The sequence below is a fragment of the Bos mutus genome, chromosome 6 (genome assembly GCF_027580195.1).
Source record: "Bos mutus isolate GX-2022 chromosome 6, NWIPB_WYAK_1.1, whole genome shotgun sequence".
Classification (NCBI taxonomy): Eukaryota; Metazoa; Chordata; class Mammalia; order Artiodactyla; family Bovidae; genus Bos; species Bos mutus.
Genome location: NC_091622.1, coordinates 25,182,217 through 25,198,418, shown reverse-complemented (window position 1 = coordinate 25,198,418; position 16,202 = coordinate 25,182,217). Strand labels below are relative to the sequence as shown.

Here is a 16,202-nt window from a genome sequence, read left to right as displayed (position 1 = left end):
ACTTTCATCAAAAAGCTCTTTAGTTCTTCACTTTCTGCCATAAAGGTGGTGTCATCTGCATATCTGAGGTTATTGATATTTCTCCCGGCAATCCTGATTCCAGCTTGTGCTTCATCCAGCCCAGCATTTCTCATGATGTACTCTGCATATAGGTTAAATAAGCAGAGTGACAATATACAGCCTTGACATACTCCTTTCCCAATTTGGAAATAGTATTATAAAAAGACATATTTTCCTGAAATATTCATGTATGCTGACAAATCTCTTATACTATGCTTTTCAGTTTCATCTAGTTATAAAATGATTCTTAATCATTTAAAATGCACTCCTCCCTTGTATCCTCCCTTTCACTATTTCTTTCCTAATCAAGTAACTTACATTATGCAATGAGCTGTTTTCAAAACCTAATTCAACTTATCTTGTAACAAGTGCTTTTTAAAAATATTTACATTTGAATCAAAAAAAAAATGGTTACAATGTGTTAAAGGCTATCCATAAAATTAATATTAGTGTAGGAAATGCATGTGTCATATCTTTATGTCTAAATCTACTGTGTAAAATTCTTTTAAAAGTCTTTATTCCAACATAAAAATCCAAGTATATATATATATGTATATGTACTTGATATATATTATATATGTACTTATATGTATGTTATATATTACATATATACAATCTTAAAATATGTAATTTTGGCTTTAGAACATGTAAGTTAAAAATGTTAATATTGCTGACCTAAGAACCCAGATAATTCCCAGGTGCTCATAAGACACTGAATGTTTATTTCATGAAGACTATATATCTTCATATATATATATCTGTCTTCAATCTTGTGCTTCTGCTTGTATTTATGAAACAGATCCATGGTCACAGCAGAGAAAGTATAAAAAGGGAAGGTCCAGGTCACCATTACACAACACAGACCTTCTGTCACCTAGAACCTCAAAATGTTAGGACTGAATTTAACTAAGGTAATAACTGTGCAAAATGAGAGCAAGCATGCCCCTGTTCACTGCAGCACTGTTTACAATAGCCAAGATGTGGAAACAACCTGTGTCCATGAATGGATGAATGAATGAAGTGTGTGTGTGTGTATAATGGAATATTTAGTCATAAAAGAATGAAATTTTGCCATTTACAACAAAACGGATGGCCTCAAGGGCATTATGCTAAGTGAAATGAGTCAGTCCAAGACAAATGCTATATGATCTCACTTGTATGTGGAATCTAAAATAACAACAACTTCATAGATACAGAGAACAGATTAGTGGTTGCCATAAGCAGGATTATGGGGTGGTAGAAATAGGTGAAGGGAATCAAAAGTTAAAAAAACAAGTAAGCAAACAAAACCTAATCTTCAAGGATCAGAAGAAAACACACTTTTAAAAGCACTTTAAAAACTATAAAGTAAGGAAATTTTGTGGCAATACTTGAAGAAGTGAGGGGGTTTGTGATGAAATAAAAATACCTAAGATGAAATCAATCTACTATTAAAAAATCAGAGGTTTTAAAAATTGGTTTTATAGGACAATGACACAATAAGTCTAAGAAGAAGACTTATTCTTTTTGTAAGTCTATATCAATCTTGCTACATAAAATAATATAAAATATGAAGGAAACATACATTTATAAATATTAAATTTAAAAAGTAGCCTATGGGGAGAAGACAAAATAACCATAAAAAAGAAGGTACCTTTGTCCTGAGTTAAGCAGTTCAAATCTTTCATTGAATTTTCTAAAAGGTAAATCATGTGTTATCAATTTGTCCAGGTCAAATTCTTTTCCAGGAAATCAGTCACTAGGTTTGGAACATAATTTCTGCTTTTCCAACCTGTAAACAAGCTCATGTGTTCTCTTTGCTGCTGCTGCTGAGTCGCTTCAGACTTTACTAAATGATTTTTATATTTTTTTATCTTCTATTTGTTCCTTCTCTCTCTTGCCCTGTTACCTCTACCCTGGATGATGCTATTCTCAGCAGCACACAATGGAACTGCATTTCTCCCTTCTTAAGAAACAAATGCAGAAACCCCATGAAAAACCTTTCTTGCCCCCACATCTTCTAGCTACCCCATATCTCTTCTCCTTTTGCAGAAAAACTACTTTACAGGAAGAATTGTCTCCAGTTCAATGTTCTTGGTTCCACTTCCTTTTCTCTTATTTTCTCTTGAGCCCACTCAGTACCTGGCTGCTATAGTTCTTGTCAGGGTCGCCAGAGACACAGACTATGGTCAGTGTGAGCCCAAGCCTTTTCTCTTTCCACAGTACCTGGGACACAAAAAAGGAGAGGCTGGTTGGTACAGATGAGATTCTTCAGAGAGGGCTCTTTAGAGAAAATAAGACTACTTGAGAAATAAACAATAAGAGATATAAGTTGAGCTTCCTCACTTTGACTATTTGTGTGACGTGGGGATATTATGGATTATTGATGAGTTAGAAGTAGAATTCACATATTAACTGAATGTCTTTTGAGTATATGCTAAGTACCAGGTGGCTTCCCTGATGGCTCAGATGGTAAAGAATCCACCTGCAATATAGGAGACGTGGGTTCAATCCCTTGGTTGGGAAGATAACCTGGAGAAGAAAATGGCAACCCACTCCAGTATTCTTCCCTGGAGAATCCCATGGACAGAGAAGCCTGGTGGGCTACAGTCCATGGGTTTGCAAAGAGTTGGACATGACTGAGTGACCAACACTTTCACTTTAAGTACCAGGTACCATTTCAGAGATGGGAACATAATGGGGGTCAAAATGCCCTGTCCCTAATCTCAGGAAGAACAGGAAGCCTAAGAATCCTCTCCCTTTAGTTCAGGGAGACTGACAGTAAACAAATATTGCAGAGCACATCATCAATGACAAGACCGAAGGAGAAAAACAGAGTAGGAGCAGTAGGTTGTGCAGAGGCCGAGGCTAGGCAGGTGGGGAGGGAATGTGATTTTTCAACGCTTAGGGAAGGCCAGTCTGATAGGGTAACATCTGAACAAAAACATAAAGGACAGGAACTATCCAGAAATCTTGGGGTAAAGTAGTTCAGGGAGAAGGCAGAGTCATTATAAAGGTGTTGAGGTGAAGTGTTGGCCAATGAGAACAGTGAGGAGGCCAGTGTGGCAAGAAAAGAGCAAGAGCAGTAGTAGCAGCTGGGGTCAGAGGGCCGGATCATAGGGGGCCTTTCGGCCATTGCATGTTTGAGAGTTTATTCTGAGTGAGAAAGGAAGACATTAGAGAAGACATTAGAAGAAGACATGGGAGAAGGGTGACCTGATCGGATTTCCCTTTTAATAGTCTCACTCTCTGGCTGCTCTGTAGGGAATACTCTAGGAGACAAAGGGCAAAAGCAGGCAGACCATTTAAGTCATTGATGTCACGCAGGAAGAGGTGATGGTGACTTGGACGAGTGATGGTGCTGGTGAGAAATGATCAAATCCTGGGTATACTTTGAAGGCATAGACAACAGGCTTTGCTGAAATAGTCATGGTATGAGAGAAAGAGCATAACCCAGGGCTTGAGGGCTGATTAACAGGAATGATGGAGTCATCATTTATTGAGATGGGACGGCTGGGAGGCAGGAGTGGTTTGGGGCAGGTAAAGTTCACATGTCTATCAACTATCCAAGTGGACGTGCCAGGTAGGCAACCTTTGTATCTTCAGGTCTAGGCTGAAGACATAAACTTAAGTGTTATGGGTAGAGTGTATTTAAAGTCTTGAGACCACAGAAAATCACCTTGGAAGGAAGTGTAAATAATGAGAAGAGGACTGAGCGCTGAACCTTAGGACACACCAAAGTTAGAATCTTAGGGATGTACGGGAACCCAGCAAAGATTCCTGGAAGGAGTGACCAATGAGGAAGGAAGAGGAGGAGGAATAAAGGAGAAAGAAGAGGAGGAGGAAGAGAGGAGGAAGAACAATAGCAGCAACAACAAAGTAATATCTAGAAGTGAGGTGAACAGAGTGTTTGAGAAAAAGGGAGCCATCAGCTATATCAAATCCTACTGATAGTTCATTTAAGACCAGGACTGAGTTGACCATTGTCTGTGTCAGTCTTTCTGGTGTTAATTTCAATCATCCCCATAAAATAGGACAATCCCTTTTATTTTGGGTTTAGATCCAGAACTTTCTGTTGACGCTATTTAGTGAATCAAATAAATTCTATTTTTCATACACATTCTCACGTATGTTGAAAATAATAGATTAAATCAGAAATTTCTGTTCCATAAAATCATCCCAATAGGGAGTGCTGGAGCCTCTCATTCGGGCCTTAGGAGAACTTGAGTTGCGGATGCTAATACTAAAAATATGCCCACCAATACTAGCACTAAATCAAGGTAGGGGGATTATCTTTTGTATCATATGGCCACAGTCTCTTTTTAAATCACTTCATAACCATTCTTGGAAGAAAGACTTTTCAGGGAAGATATGATGAGAAAACAGACTTCTCATTGTCAACAGAGTTAAAGCCACACTCTCAGGCCAGAGGCTCTGTCGTTCTTACCTTCAAAAATGCACCCTTTCCACATGTGTCCAGTGAAGAGCAGCACTGGGTGGACATGAGCATCTTGGCTGATGGAGGAGCCCCTGCCACCACACTGACCACTTAGTTCATGCTGCAGATGCAAAGGCATCAATCCAAGTGTAGAATGAAGGAGAATGTGTCTCATCTCATGTTATAGACTCAGAAATACCCTATGTACATTCTGGTTCTAATAGTTGATTTATTTTCCAAGTCATGAAGTAAAATTAGGCCCACATGCCTTTTGCTTTATGCTTATTTTAAAAAATTCTCAACACAATTTTAGTCACAACTTAAACTTGTTCATACATTTGACTTTTAAGGCAGAAAGTAGAATGTGGTCAGTGTTCATGGCATTTTCAGTTTACCATGGACCAAAATGCAGGGGGAAATTTCCTATATTTTCAGAACAATATCACCACTGAGAAGGTTTAGAAAGCCATTTGAACTAAACTAAATCAAATTACCTATACTGAATCAATTGACCCAGTTTTCTTTTATTAAACTTTAATATGAAAATGAAATCAAATGTTAAAATGTAGGACAAAGAAATCCCTTTCTCGGTTGCATCTCTGAGACTAATCCCACATTTGCTGGTCATCCACCCATTAACTATTCGTTAATGGTTTTTCTGAATACTTGATAGGTTGTAGCAATAGATATTATTTATTAGAGATACATGTTCATTAAAGTATCATCTGGAAATCAACAGACCCTAACAATATCCAATATTGCATATTGACTGTATAAACGTGGTATTTGTTGCTATGTAATAATTCTAAGTGACACCAGGGAAGGGGAATAACAACAGTGGTAAAGACTACTTATTCCTAAGGTACCAAAAGTATTAGAGCAATTTTAGTCTACTGCTCAATTGGAGCAGAATTGACTGTGTCCCATATTGTCCCATATTGCAGTTCGCCCTTCTTACTGTGGAAGGGATGCATTTTTGAAGGTAGGAACAACAGAGCCTCTGGCCTGAGAGTGCGGCTTTAACTCTGTTGACAATGAGAAGTCTGTTTTCTCATCATATCTTCCCTGAAAAGTCTTTCTTCCAAGAATGGATATGAAGTGATCTAAAACGAGACTGTGGTCATAATGATACAAAAGATAATCCCCCTACCCTGATTTAGTGCTAGTATTGGTGGGCATATTTTTATGCCCACCAATCTAAGCAGATCTAAGAAGATCTGCTTAGATCTTCTGACCTCAGATCTAAGCAGAAGTCTGGTGCTGCTGACTGCCACAAGGGAGGCGTATTTTAGAGAATTGAAGGCTTCTATTTTGAGAGAATTCAGATAAGAGACGGAGCAGGCAATGGCAACCCACTCCAGTACTCTTGCCTGGATAATCCCATGGATGAAGGAGCCTGGTGGGCTGCAGTCCATGGGGTCAAGAAGAGTCGGACACGACTGAGCAACTTCACTTTCACTTTCCACTTTCATGCATTGGAGAAGGAAATGGCAACCCACTCCAGTGTTCTTGCCTGGAGAATCCCAGGGACCAGGGAGCCTGGTAGGCTGCCATCTATGGGGTCGCACAGAGTTGGACACCACTGAAGTGACTTAGCAGCAGCAGCAGCAGATAAGAGAAGGCAAAGGTCAGGTATACAGTGAGAAATTGGCTACACCATGGTTTTGAGGGAAGATGGCCAAATTTGGAATAGCCCCTCTACCCATGCCCTTTGCTCCTGCTCTTTCCCCAGAGAGTCACTTTAGGCTATTTGGCTTACAAAAGTTCAAGAGATGTAATCATTGTTCAAAAAAAAAAAAAAAATGCCATATATACAAAGCAGAGTAATACTTGAACAATTTTCCCTGATGGTTGACTCCCTCGCAGTGTGGTCACAGGAGAGTGGTATGATGTGATACTTAACTTTACAGGTAGACCTGCATGTAGGCTTTTGTGTGGCTTCAGGCACAACTGCTTCATGATTACCAGGTATTTTGCCTAATAGGTAGTTACTATTAGTAAAGCTATGGAAAATGAGTTTACCTTTGTGCAATCAAGGTAGCTTGTGTATTGTGTGGCTCCCGTATCATGGCTCTTACCATAGTTTCAAGATGCCCAATAACTTCAAAACTGCAGCCTGTAGTGTCACCTGTCATTTCTGACAGCACCTCACTGATGGGCTTGGTGAAGTCCTTGGGGCTGATGCACTCAGTGGCTCCTACAGCCATGGCCTTTTCAAATTTGTCTTTGTTGAGGTCAGCCCCAATGATCCTGGATGCACCAGCTGAATTACAGCCCATGATGACCGAAAGGCCAACTCCTCCCAGGCCAAAGACCACACACATTGAGCTAGGGGTGACCTGTGGGGAGACAAGTGTAAATGCTAGACCTAGGGTAAAAAGGTAGAACCTGCAAAGTATCTCCAATCTTAGAATATGAAATTCAGAAGATCACTTTGATGAGTTACTAGGACCGAATGACTCATTCTCGTGAGAGTGTCACAAAGAGAACCAGAAACAGCACAAACCCATGCCAAATTTGTTTTAGATTTGGTTTAACCAGCATGTTCTTAGTGATCATAACTGAGTCTTTTGTAAATAAATTATTTTTCATCAAAGTTGAACCTCCATGTTGCAATAGATTATCGATCCATGCATAGCTTCAGAAAGAAAATATAGTTAAATCAGTTGGGGGATTTGTACCCTGTACTATGTATTATTAGGGTTTCCCTTGTGGCTCATATGGTAAAGAATCTGCCCGTCATGCAGGAGACCCAGGTTCAATCCCTGGGTTGGGAAGATCTCTTGGAGAAGGGAATGGCTACTGATTTCAGTATTGTTGCCTGGAGAATTCCAGTGGACTATGCAACCAGCACATAGTCCCTGGGTTGCAAAGAGTCAGATGTGACTGAGCAACTAACACTTTTACTTCATGCTATATTAAAGAAGATTCTAGCCAAAAGTCATCTTCCTGCTATGCTATGCTAAGTCACTTCAGTCGTGTCCGACTCTGTGTGACCCCATAGACAGTAGCCTACCAGGCTCCCCCATCCCTGGGATTCTCCAGGCAAGAACACTGGAGTGGGTTGCCATTTCCTTCTCCAATGCAGAAAACTGAAAAGTGAAAGTGAAGCCGCTCAGTTGTGTCCGACTCTTAGCAACCCCATGGACTATAGCCTACCAGGCTCTTCCGTCCATGGGATTTTCTAGGCAAGAGTACTGGAGTGGGGTGCCATTGCCTTCTCCGCATCTTCCTGCTAGAACACTCTTAATCCTATTACACAGCAGCGAGCAAGGAAACCTGAAAACAGAAAGACCTGTATCTATATATGCATGTGTTTTGAAATGTCTAAACTTATAAGCAGAGATTTATGTGGGTAAGGCGATGGCACCCAACTCCAATACTCTTGCCTGGATAATCCCATGGATGGAGGAGCCTGGTGGGCTGCAGTCCATGGGGTCAAGAAGAGTCGGACACGACTGAGCAACTTCACTTTCACTTTTCACTTTCATGCATTGGAGAAGGAAATGGCAACCCACTCCAGTGTTCTTGCCTGGAGAATCCCAGGGACAGGGGAGCCTGGTGGGCTGCTGTCTCTGTGGTTGCACAGAGTCGGTCACAACTGAAGCGACTTAGCAGCAGCAGCATGTGGGTCCAGAGGTGCCATACGCACTCTCCGTGAGCTGTAATTTCATCTATGGCCTCCCAAGCTCTCGGTTCAGTTCCTGAACTTGGAGCTTTGAAATCCGTGTGGCCATTCTCTCAAATATCATTCATCATTCACTCATCCACACAACACATTTTATTGATGACTTCTTTGTGGTCAGAAAGTAAACTGGGCATGTTCTGCCTTTTCTCGTAATTTCTCTGGTAGTTTTACTAGCACAGTAAAAAAGTAGAATACTAATTTAAACTATATCCAACATCCCTTCTCTCATCTCTTTCTTGGAATAAATCTGTTTCAACAGCCATATGTATATTTTCCACAAACTCCTCACCTTTTTAGTCTTCCACATATTTGGACATCCCTTTCCTTTATTCATTCATACATCTCTTTTTTTCCCCAATTATTATTTATTGAGTCATTACTATGTCCAGGCTCCTTGCTAAGCAGTGCAGTGAACAGAGACTTGGCCCACACCTTTCTGGAGCTTGTGGGCTAACGAAAAGAAGAGGTATGAGAACTTGAGATTTGGGACCATACTATTAATGAAGCAGTCATGTTACCTTGAATAACAGAAAGAGATTCCTGCTTAGATGGAGTAGATAGAAAGAAATAAAGAACTTCTTTGAGCAAGCAGATGATTTTTTTTTTTTTTGAGAAACCATTTATTTCTCCTTAATTTTTAGATTATATTTTACTAGGATGCAAATCTAAATTGGTAGTCTTTCTGTTTCTTCCCTGGTGGCTCAGTGATAAAGAATTTGCCTGCAATGCAGGAGACCTGGGTTCAATTTCTGGCTCAGGAAGAACCCCCTGGAGACAGGAATGGCAACCCAGGAATGGCCACCCAGGAATGGCCATCCAGTATTCTTGCCAGGAGAATCCCATGGACAGAGGAGCCTGGCAGTCTACAGTCCATGGGGTCACAAAGAGTCAGGCACGACTGAGCAGCTAACACTTTCACTTTCCTGTTTCTTCCAGTATTGTATCTTTTCCCAGCAGGTGATCTTTAAACTGAGAATAATGTTAATGAAGCAGCCACATAAGGGCTCAGTAGATGAGCATTCCAGACAATCAGAATACTTCGTGTAAATATTTTCATGCAAGACAGGGACAGCTCAGCAGGCTTACAGATCTCATGAGAGGCAAGTGTGAGTGGATCATAGTGAGTTAGATGAGATTGTTCCAAGAATGGGAGCTATTGAAGGATTTTTAACAAAAGGGTGGGAAGATTTGGGAGAATGGCATTGAAACATGTATAATATCATGTATGAAACGAGTTGCCAGTCCAGGTTCGATGCACGATACTGGATGCTTGGGGCTGGTGCACTGGGATGACCCAGAGGGATGGTATGGGGAGGGAGGAGGGAGGAGGGTTCAGGATGGGGAACACATGTATACCTGTGGCGGATCCATTTTGATATTTGGCAAAACTAATACAATATTGTAAAGTTTAAAAATAAAATAAAATTTAAAAAAATGTAATGCAGACCAATTTATGTTTTATAAAATTACTCTGATTTGTAAATGGAGACTTACTGGAGATTGTCCAGAGGAGTAATGAAAACAATAAAAGGAAGGCCGTTGCATCCAGTGAAGATATGATGAAGAAAGTGGAAAGATTTAAAATATACCTTGTAGGTAAAGTTAGCAGGACTTGCTGCTGGATTGTATATAAGGTGATGGAGAGGGAAGATCGAGGATGAAGAAAATTAGAGTGGGCATAAATATGTCTGGGTGATAGGGAGGAAGAAAATTAAGAATTCCATTTGATACATACTCAGTTTGAGATACCTGTGAGATCCTCAAAGGGAGATGTCAGGTATGGCATTGGATGAAAGAATTTGGGGTTCAGAGAGAGTACTGGAGATAGAAATTTCAACTCAACTAATATATGGACCATTTTTTAGACTTTGGAGTTGGATGAGACCACCACATATGCGATTGTTTTGGGGAATGGTTTAGTTTATGAATTGTGTGTTATTTTACCCACTTCTTCTATTTATTAAGAGTGACATAGAGAGTCAGTTTAGTTGCTCAGTTGTGTCTGACTCTTCGTGACCCCAGGCACTGCAGCATGCCGGGCTTCCCTGCCCATCACCAACTCCTGGAGCCTGCTCAAACTCCTGTCCATTGAGTTGGTCATGCCATCCAACCATCTCATCCTCTGTCATCTTCTTCTCCTCCTGTCTTCAACCTTTCCCAGCTTCAGGGTCTTTTCCAGTGAGTTAGTTCTTTGCATCAAGTGGCCAAAGTACTGGAGCTTCAGCTTCAGCGTCAGTCCTTCTAATGAATATTCAGGACTGATTTCCTTTAAAATTGACTGGTTTGATCTCCTTGCAGTCCAAGAGACTCTCAAGAGTCTTCTCCAACACCACAGTTCAAAAGCATCAATTCTTCAGGACTCAGCCTTCTTTATGGTCCACATCCATACATGACTACTGGAAAAACCATAGCTTTGACTCTATAGATGGACCTTTGTAGGTAAAGTGATGTCTCTGCTTTTTAATATGCTGTCTAGGTTGGTCATCGGAGAAGGCAATGGCACCCCACTCCAGTACTCTTGCCTGGAAGATCCCATGGACAGAGGAGCCTGGTAGGCTGCAGTCCATGGGGTCAAGAAGAGTCGTACACGACTGAGCGACTTCCCTTTCACTTTTCACTTTCATGCATTGGAGAAGGAAATGGCAACCTACTCCAGTGTTCTTGCCTGGAGAATCCCAGGGACGTGGGAGCCTGGTGGGCTGCCGTCTCTGGGGTCGCACAGAGTCGGACACGACTAAAGCGACTTAGCAGCAGCAGCAGGTTGGTCATAGCTTTTCTTCCAAGAAGCAAGTGTCTTTTAGTTTCATGGCTGTAGTCAGCAACTGCAGTGATTTTGGAGCCCAAGAAAATAAAAGTCTGTCACTGTTTCCATTGCTTCCCTGTCTATTTGCCATGAAGTGATGGGCCCAGATGCCATGATCTTAGTTTTTTGAATGCTGAGTTTTAAGCCAGCTTTTTCACTCTCCTCTTTCACTTTCATCAAGAGGCTCCTCAGTTTCTCTGACATAAGTTGAGTCCCAATAATCACTCTTAAGCTTTCACATTTTCATACTATATATGCTAGCCATTAGAGGTTGTATTTTGTCCCTCCACCTAACTACTTATTCATATGTTGAAGTCTTAACTCCCAGTACCTCAGAATGTGATCTCATTTGGAGATAGGGTTTTTGCAGAAGTAATAAACTTTAGAATAAAGTAATTAGGTGGGTTCTAATCCAGTATGATTGATTTCCTTATAAAAAGGGAAAATTTGGATAAAAAGACTGGCATAAAAGGAAGGTGATATGAGGAGACATTGGGAGAAGATGGCCAAGGAGAGAGACCTGGAACAGATATTTCATTCACAGCCCTTAGAAGAAACCAGTCCTGCCAGTACTTTGATTTGGGGTTCCTAGTTTCCAGAATGTGAGACAATAAGTTTCTGTTGTTTAAGCCACCCAGTCTGCGGTGGTTTGCTACAACAGCCTTAGCAAGTTAACACACTAGCATTAATAGTTATTTTGTGAAAAAAGATTAATTTTAGATGTGAATCTAAATTTTAGAAAAAAATCTGAAGGAAATACAGAAGAAACAAAATTAAATCTAGAGATTTTATTTTCTCTTATTCAGAAATAAAATTTTGAATCTGAATTTTTCATTTTCTTCCAGTTGATTTGGCATTGTGTAGAAACAGCCTGCATAGGAGATGCTTTCAACAGTTTTGTTTTTTTAAAAAAAATTTCAGTTTTCCTAAATAAAAAAATCATTTAAAAAATAAAATAGGAACTAGCCCACCCTGCTTCTTACCTTGCCAATCTTAATAGTGGCCCTGTACCCAGTGGAAAATCCACATCCAGTTAAACAGACTTTCTCAGGAGGAGCTGCATCATCACTCTTAGCGATGGAAGTTTCATCCACCGCCGTGTACTCAATGAATGTACTGGTGCTCAAGAAGTGATAGACTGGCTTGCCCTTGCATGTAAATCTGGTGCTGCCATCAGCCAGGACTCCATGACCAGTGATGCTGTTTGATATGTCAAATACTCACATTAATTCAATTCAAAAATTAGCACAGGAACAATCAAATGGCATTAGAGAAAAGTGACTGAAACCTACTCTGTCCTTATACCAGGGTTGCCATCTGGGTTGTGACAAGCATTGCATTCTCTACACTGAGGCAGAAAGTGGGGGATGACTTTGTCATCTAGAGAGAAAACATGATATAATGTGTTGGTCATTAATGTTAAAGGATAAAATAGATGAATGTGAATTGAGCCCATGCCACATGCAAGAAGCCTAAGAGTAGAGGCATGCCTTGGAGATATCACAGGTTCAGTTCTAGACTATTGTTGTAAAGTGAGTCACACAAATTTTTTGGTTTCCCAGTGCATGAAAAAAAATCATGCTTATACTATCCTGTAGTCTATTAAGTATGTCATAGCATTGTGTAAAATAGCAGTGTATATATCTTAATTTAAAATTTTGCTATTGGAAAAATGGCACTGATAGACTTGATTGAGGCAGGGTTGCCTCAAACTTTCAATTTGTTAAAAAAAATGCACTTTCTTAGAAGCATAATAAAGCCAAGTGCAATAAAAAAAGGTATGCCTGTATTCTAAAGTTTATAAGCACACCAAATTTGTTTGCTAAAGTTTGAGACTTTGCCAAATTAAATTTCACTCTATACAACCCATTTTCCTTGTGTTCTTTTATCCTCCTCAATTCATTAAGGCTCCTCTAATAATTCCTAGTTTGCACTATTTCCTTTGATAGGATAGACAACCCTACTTATCTCAGACTTGTGGCTCGACATTTGCACACCTGGTTTCACTGTAGTGACTCCTTCTCCAATGCTGTCTACAACCCCAGTGGCTTCATGTCCCACAATCACTGAAAACTTAGACACTATTGCTCCCTTTTATCACATGGTCATCTGTTTGACAGATTCCCATTGCCAACATCTGGGTTCAAAGATAAGAACATTCACCAACCAGCAAAGGGGTTGTTTTACAGTTGGGAAGACATTTATCTCTTTCTTGAAAAGACTATAATTGTTTATGCTGGATGACTGCCCAATATAATAGTGTTGATTCTCAAATTCTGAGCTAAGGATCAACCATCAAACCAAAATCTCTCTCTTTAAGGAATTTATAGTACTGCTGCCTCTGGCTGTATTTTTGAATCTCAGTCTTTTTGAAGTAAACTGATGCTCCTGTGAGGGAACTAGAATGCAGTTTGTTACCAGGCACAAAAGTAGATTTTTACAGTTAGTTCCTTCTCTTGATGAAAGATAGAGGGAATGGGAATGGTTTGCAGAAGAGAAGTGAGCAAAATTGTATGTTACCACAGTGCTCAGATAACAAGAGATGGCCAAAGAAAGATGGCAGCAATGACTATTCAATAACCTGGTGATCAAAACAATGGTTAGGCTCTGTCCAAAGGAGTGGGGGGAATGTTCCAGGAAGCTGTCATTTCTCCAGGCACAAATGAGTTCCTTATTCTTTGTGAAAAGTAATCTCAATGTTATTTGATACCCAGAAGATTTTAAAAATAGTCATTAGTGATAATGATTAACTGTTTTTATCAGTGTCAATAAAAATTCAACAAATAAAAGTTATATAGAGCAGATTAGTAGACTTGTTTTTAAAAATCAATAACTAAGTCATTAATTTTATACCCACTATGGCCTTATCAATTAAAAAAAAAACAGAATGAGAATTAATAACTGAAAATTGGGAAACATTTCCTTATTTAAGGATCCCACCTCACAATAATGACATACTCAAAGTAGGGGTGATAAAATTTTAGGCTTATATGCACTCTCAGGTGATTACCTTAATACGGACTTCTTTTGCCTTTGGTGGAACAACTTGTATCTCAGTGGAAAAGGGTTTCTTCTGTTCCCATAGCAGAGCCACTTTACATTTAATAACCTAAGAAATTGGTGAGAGTTATAAACAGGCTCCAACTTTGTCTTTGCAGTTACAGACCCTCTGAACGATACGAATCTGAACAGATCACTTTGTAATCTTTAGAGATCATCTTATGTACACCTGTGATATACGAGGAGAGCAGCCCAGAGACACTAACAACTGGATCGTGATCACAGAGCACATGGTAAGCAGGGCTGGATCAGATTCTGAGGTACACCCTTTCCGGCCCTTAGCTTTTTCTCTGCCTGTGCTCACATAATACTTTACTAAACTAGGTTCTTTTACTACCATTTCAAAGTAACAAAATGTCACCTGTGTATCACTCATTCACAAGGGCAGATTTATAAAAGAGAAAATGTTGTTGCTATATCTTTAAGAATCTAAGCCAGTATTTAATAGCTGTGTAATCATGTAGCAATGGTGAGGTTATTAGAAAATTAGCTTGTTTAGAGATGAAGGAAACCATGAACATCATGATGGGTATAGACTGTGAATTCCTGGATGACTGTGTCTTTGCACCTCCTAATCCCTTTTTGTACCCAGCCCAGTTCTTGCATCTCATGGGTCTAGATAGGTGAGGTAAAGCTTCTTATCTCTGCTGCTGCTGCTGCTACTAAGTTGCTTCAGTCGTGTCTGACTCTGTGCGACCCCATGGACATCAGCCCACCAGGCTTCTCCCCTCACAGAAGTGGAAATTAAAGGGTGGAGCGTCTCAGTGAAGAGCCTTCAGCTGTTCAACTGGTTTTGGTAGTTATTTAATTAAAGAATTTTGCTGACATTACTGAAATCAGAGAAGGGGAGAGAGAGAGAGATTGTTTTCTTGACTTGGCATCCTCAAGTCTGCTTAGGAATCCTATAAAATATTTTAATTCATTTGTTCAGACACCAAATGAGTTATCAGTTGTCTTTCATCTTACTTGTCAACTAATACACCATTTCTAAGACCTGCTTTAGATGGAGAGTTACATGGCTCTTTTACAAGATATTTTGAGAAATGATATGCTGGAAACAGTTGGGACACTGAAAGCCATCAGTGATTTTAACATTCACCCTCTGCCTCTCTGAGGCAAATGTCATGGGTCACAGTGTTGCTGACTCTATTGTTTTATTCCTGTCCTCTTTGTTGTCGTTGTTCAGTCACTCAGTCTTGTCTGACTCTTTGTGAGCCCATGGACTGCAGCACACCAGTCTTCCCTGTCCTTCACCATCTCCTGGAGCCTGCTCAAACTCATGTCCACTGAGTCAGTGATGCCATCCAACCACCTCATCCTCTGTCATCCCCTTCTCCATCTGCCTTCTATCTTTTCCACCTCTGCCAGCAAGTAATGTCTCTGCTTTTTAATACACTGTCTAGGTTTGTTGTAGCTTTTCTTCTAAGGAGCAAGTGTCTTTTAATTTCATGGCTGCAGTCACCGTCTGCAGCGATGACCCCATGAACAGTATGAAAAGGGTCACAGTGCAATGTGGTCCAATCTTGATGCTAGAAATTTCACATCACAATCCCACACTAATTCCTGCTGGATTAATAGTTGAGATTTAAAGTCAAACTATAAATATAAAGTACGTGGAGCATTGAGGAGTTATTGTGCTGGAGAATGACAGAAAAAAGTCATACTGGAAACATCTACGAATGAACATTTTGTGTCTCAAGAAGTAGTAAGTAGCAGTATGTGCCATTGAAAGTCAATTTATGGAAACATTTTGCTTACCAAAACAATTGCCCAGCTATCCTGAAATTCAGTTATTAATAATGTCAATAGAAGCCACATTTTTCCATTTTTCTTATTGAAAAAGCTCCCATATGCTGTTTTATCCTATTTCTACTGGCATTCTCTGAAATCCTAACCCTTTGCTCTCCCTCATCCCCCAGGGTATGCTTGCTCAACAGGCATTTAATTCCCCAAGAAATAACCCCAAGTATTTAATTATGTTAAGATATTCAAGTTCTAACAACCAGACCCACATTATTAGATCATGAGGATACAGAAATGTTCTGCTTAATTTCCCAGCAGTGCCCATTTTGTCTTTCTTTTTGCGCTGTATTTCAGTAAACAGACTTTTTCTGCCTGTTGTTTAGCTCAGTCTGCTGTAAATAACAGCGTCTTGTGCCCTCAGATAAATGGTC

The 16,202-nt window shown here is 40.0% G+C and overlaps 2 protein-coding genes across 2 annotated transcripts in view; one reads left to right on the top strand and one right to left on the bottom strand.

Moving 5' to 3' along the window:
- Positions 1–16,096, bottom strand: part of LOC102269619 (all-trans-retinol dehydrogenase [NAD(+)] ADH7) — a 94,207-nt gene extending 78,111 nt beyond the window's left edge. The window contains 11 exon segments of the mRNA XM_070372902.1: positions 1,694–1,778; positions 1,781–1,831; positions 4,487–4,543; positions 4,546–4,608; positions 6,543–6,816; positions 11,952–12,168; positions 12,261–12,348; positions 12,966–13,053; positions 13,055–13,105; positions 13,979–14,079; positions 16,081–16,096. Coding sequence (XP_070229003.1) covers positions 1,694–1,778; positions 1,781–1,831; positions 4,487–4,543; positions 4,546–4,608; positions 6,543–6,816; positions 11,952–12,168; positions 12,261–12,348; positions 12,966–13,053; positions 13,055–13,105; positions 13,979–14,079; positions 16,081–16,096 — 1,091 coding nt within the window.
- C6H4orf17 (chromosome 6 C4orf17 homolog) overlaps positions 1–16,202 on the top strand; it is an 89,117-nt gene that overhangs the window by 6,233 nt on the left and 66,682 nt on the right. The window lies entirely within an intron of this gene.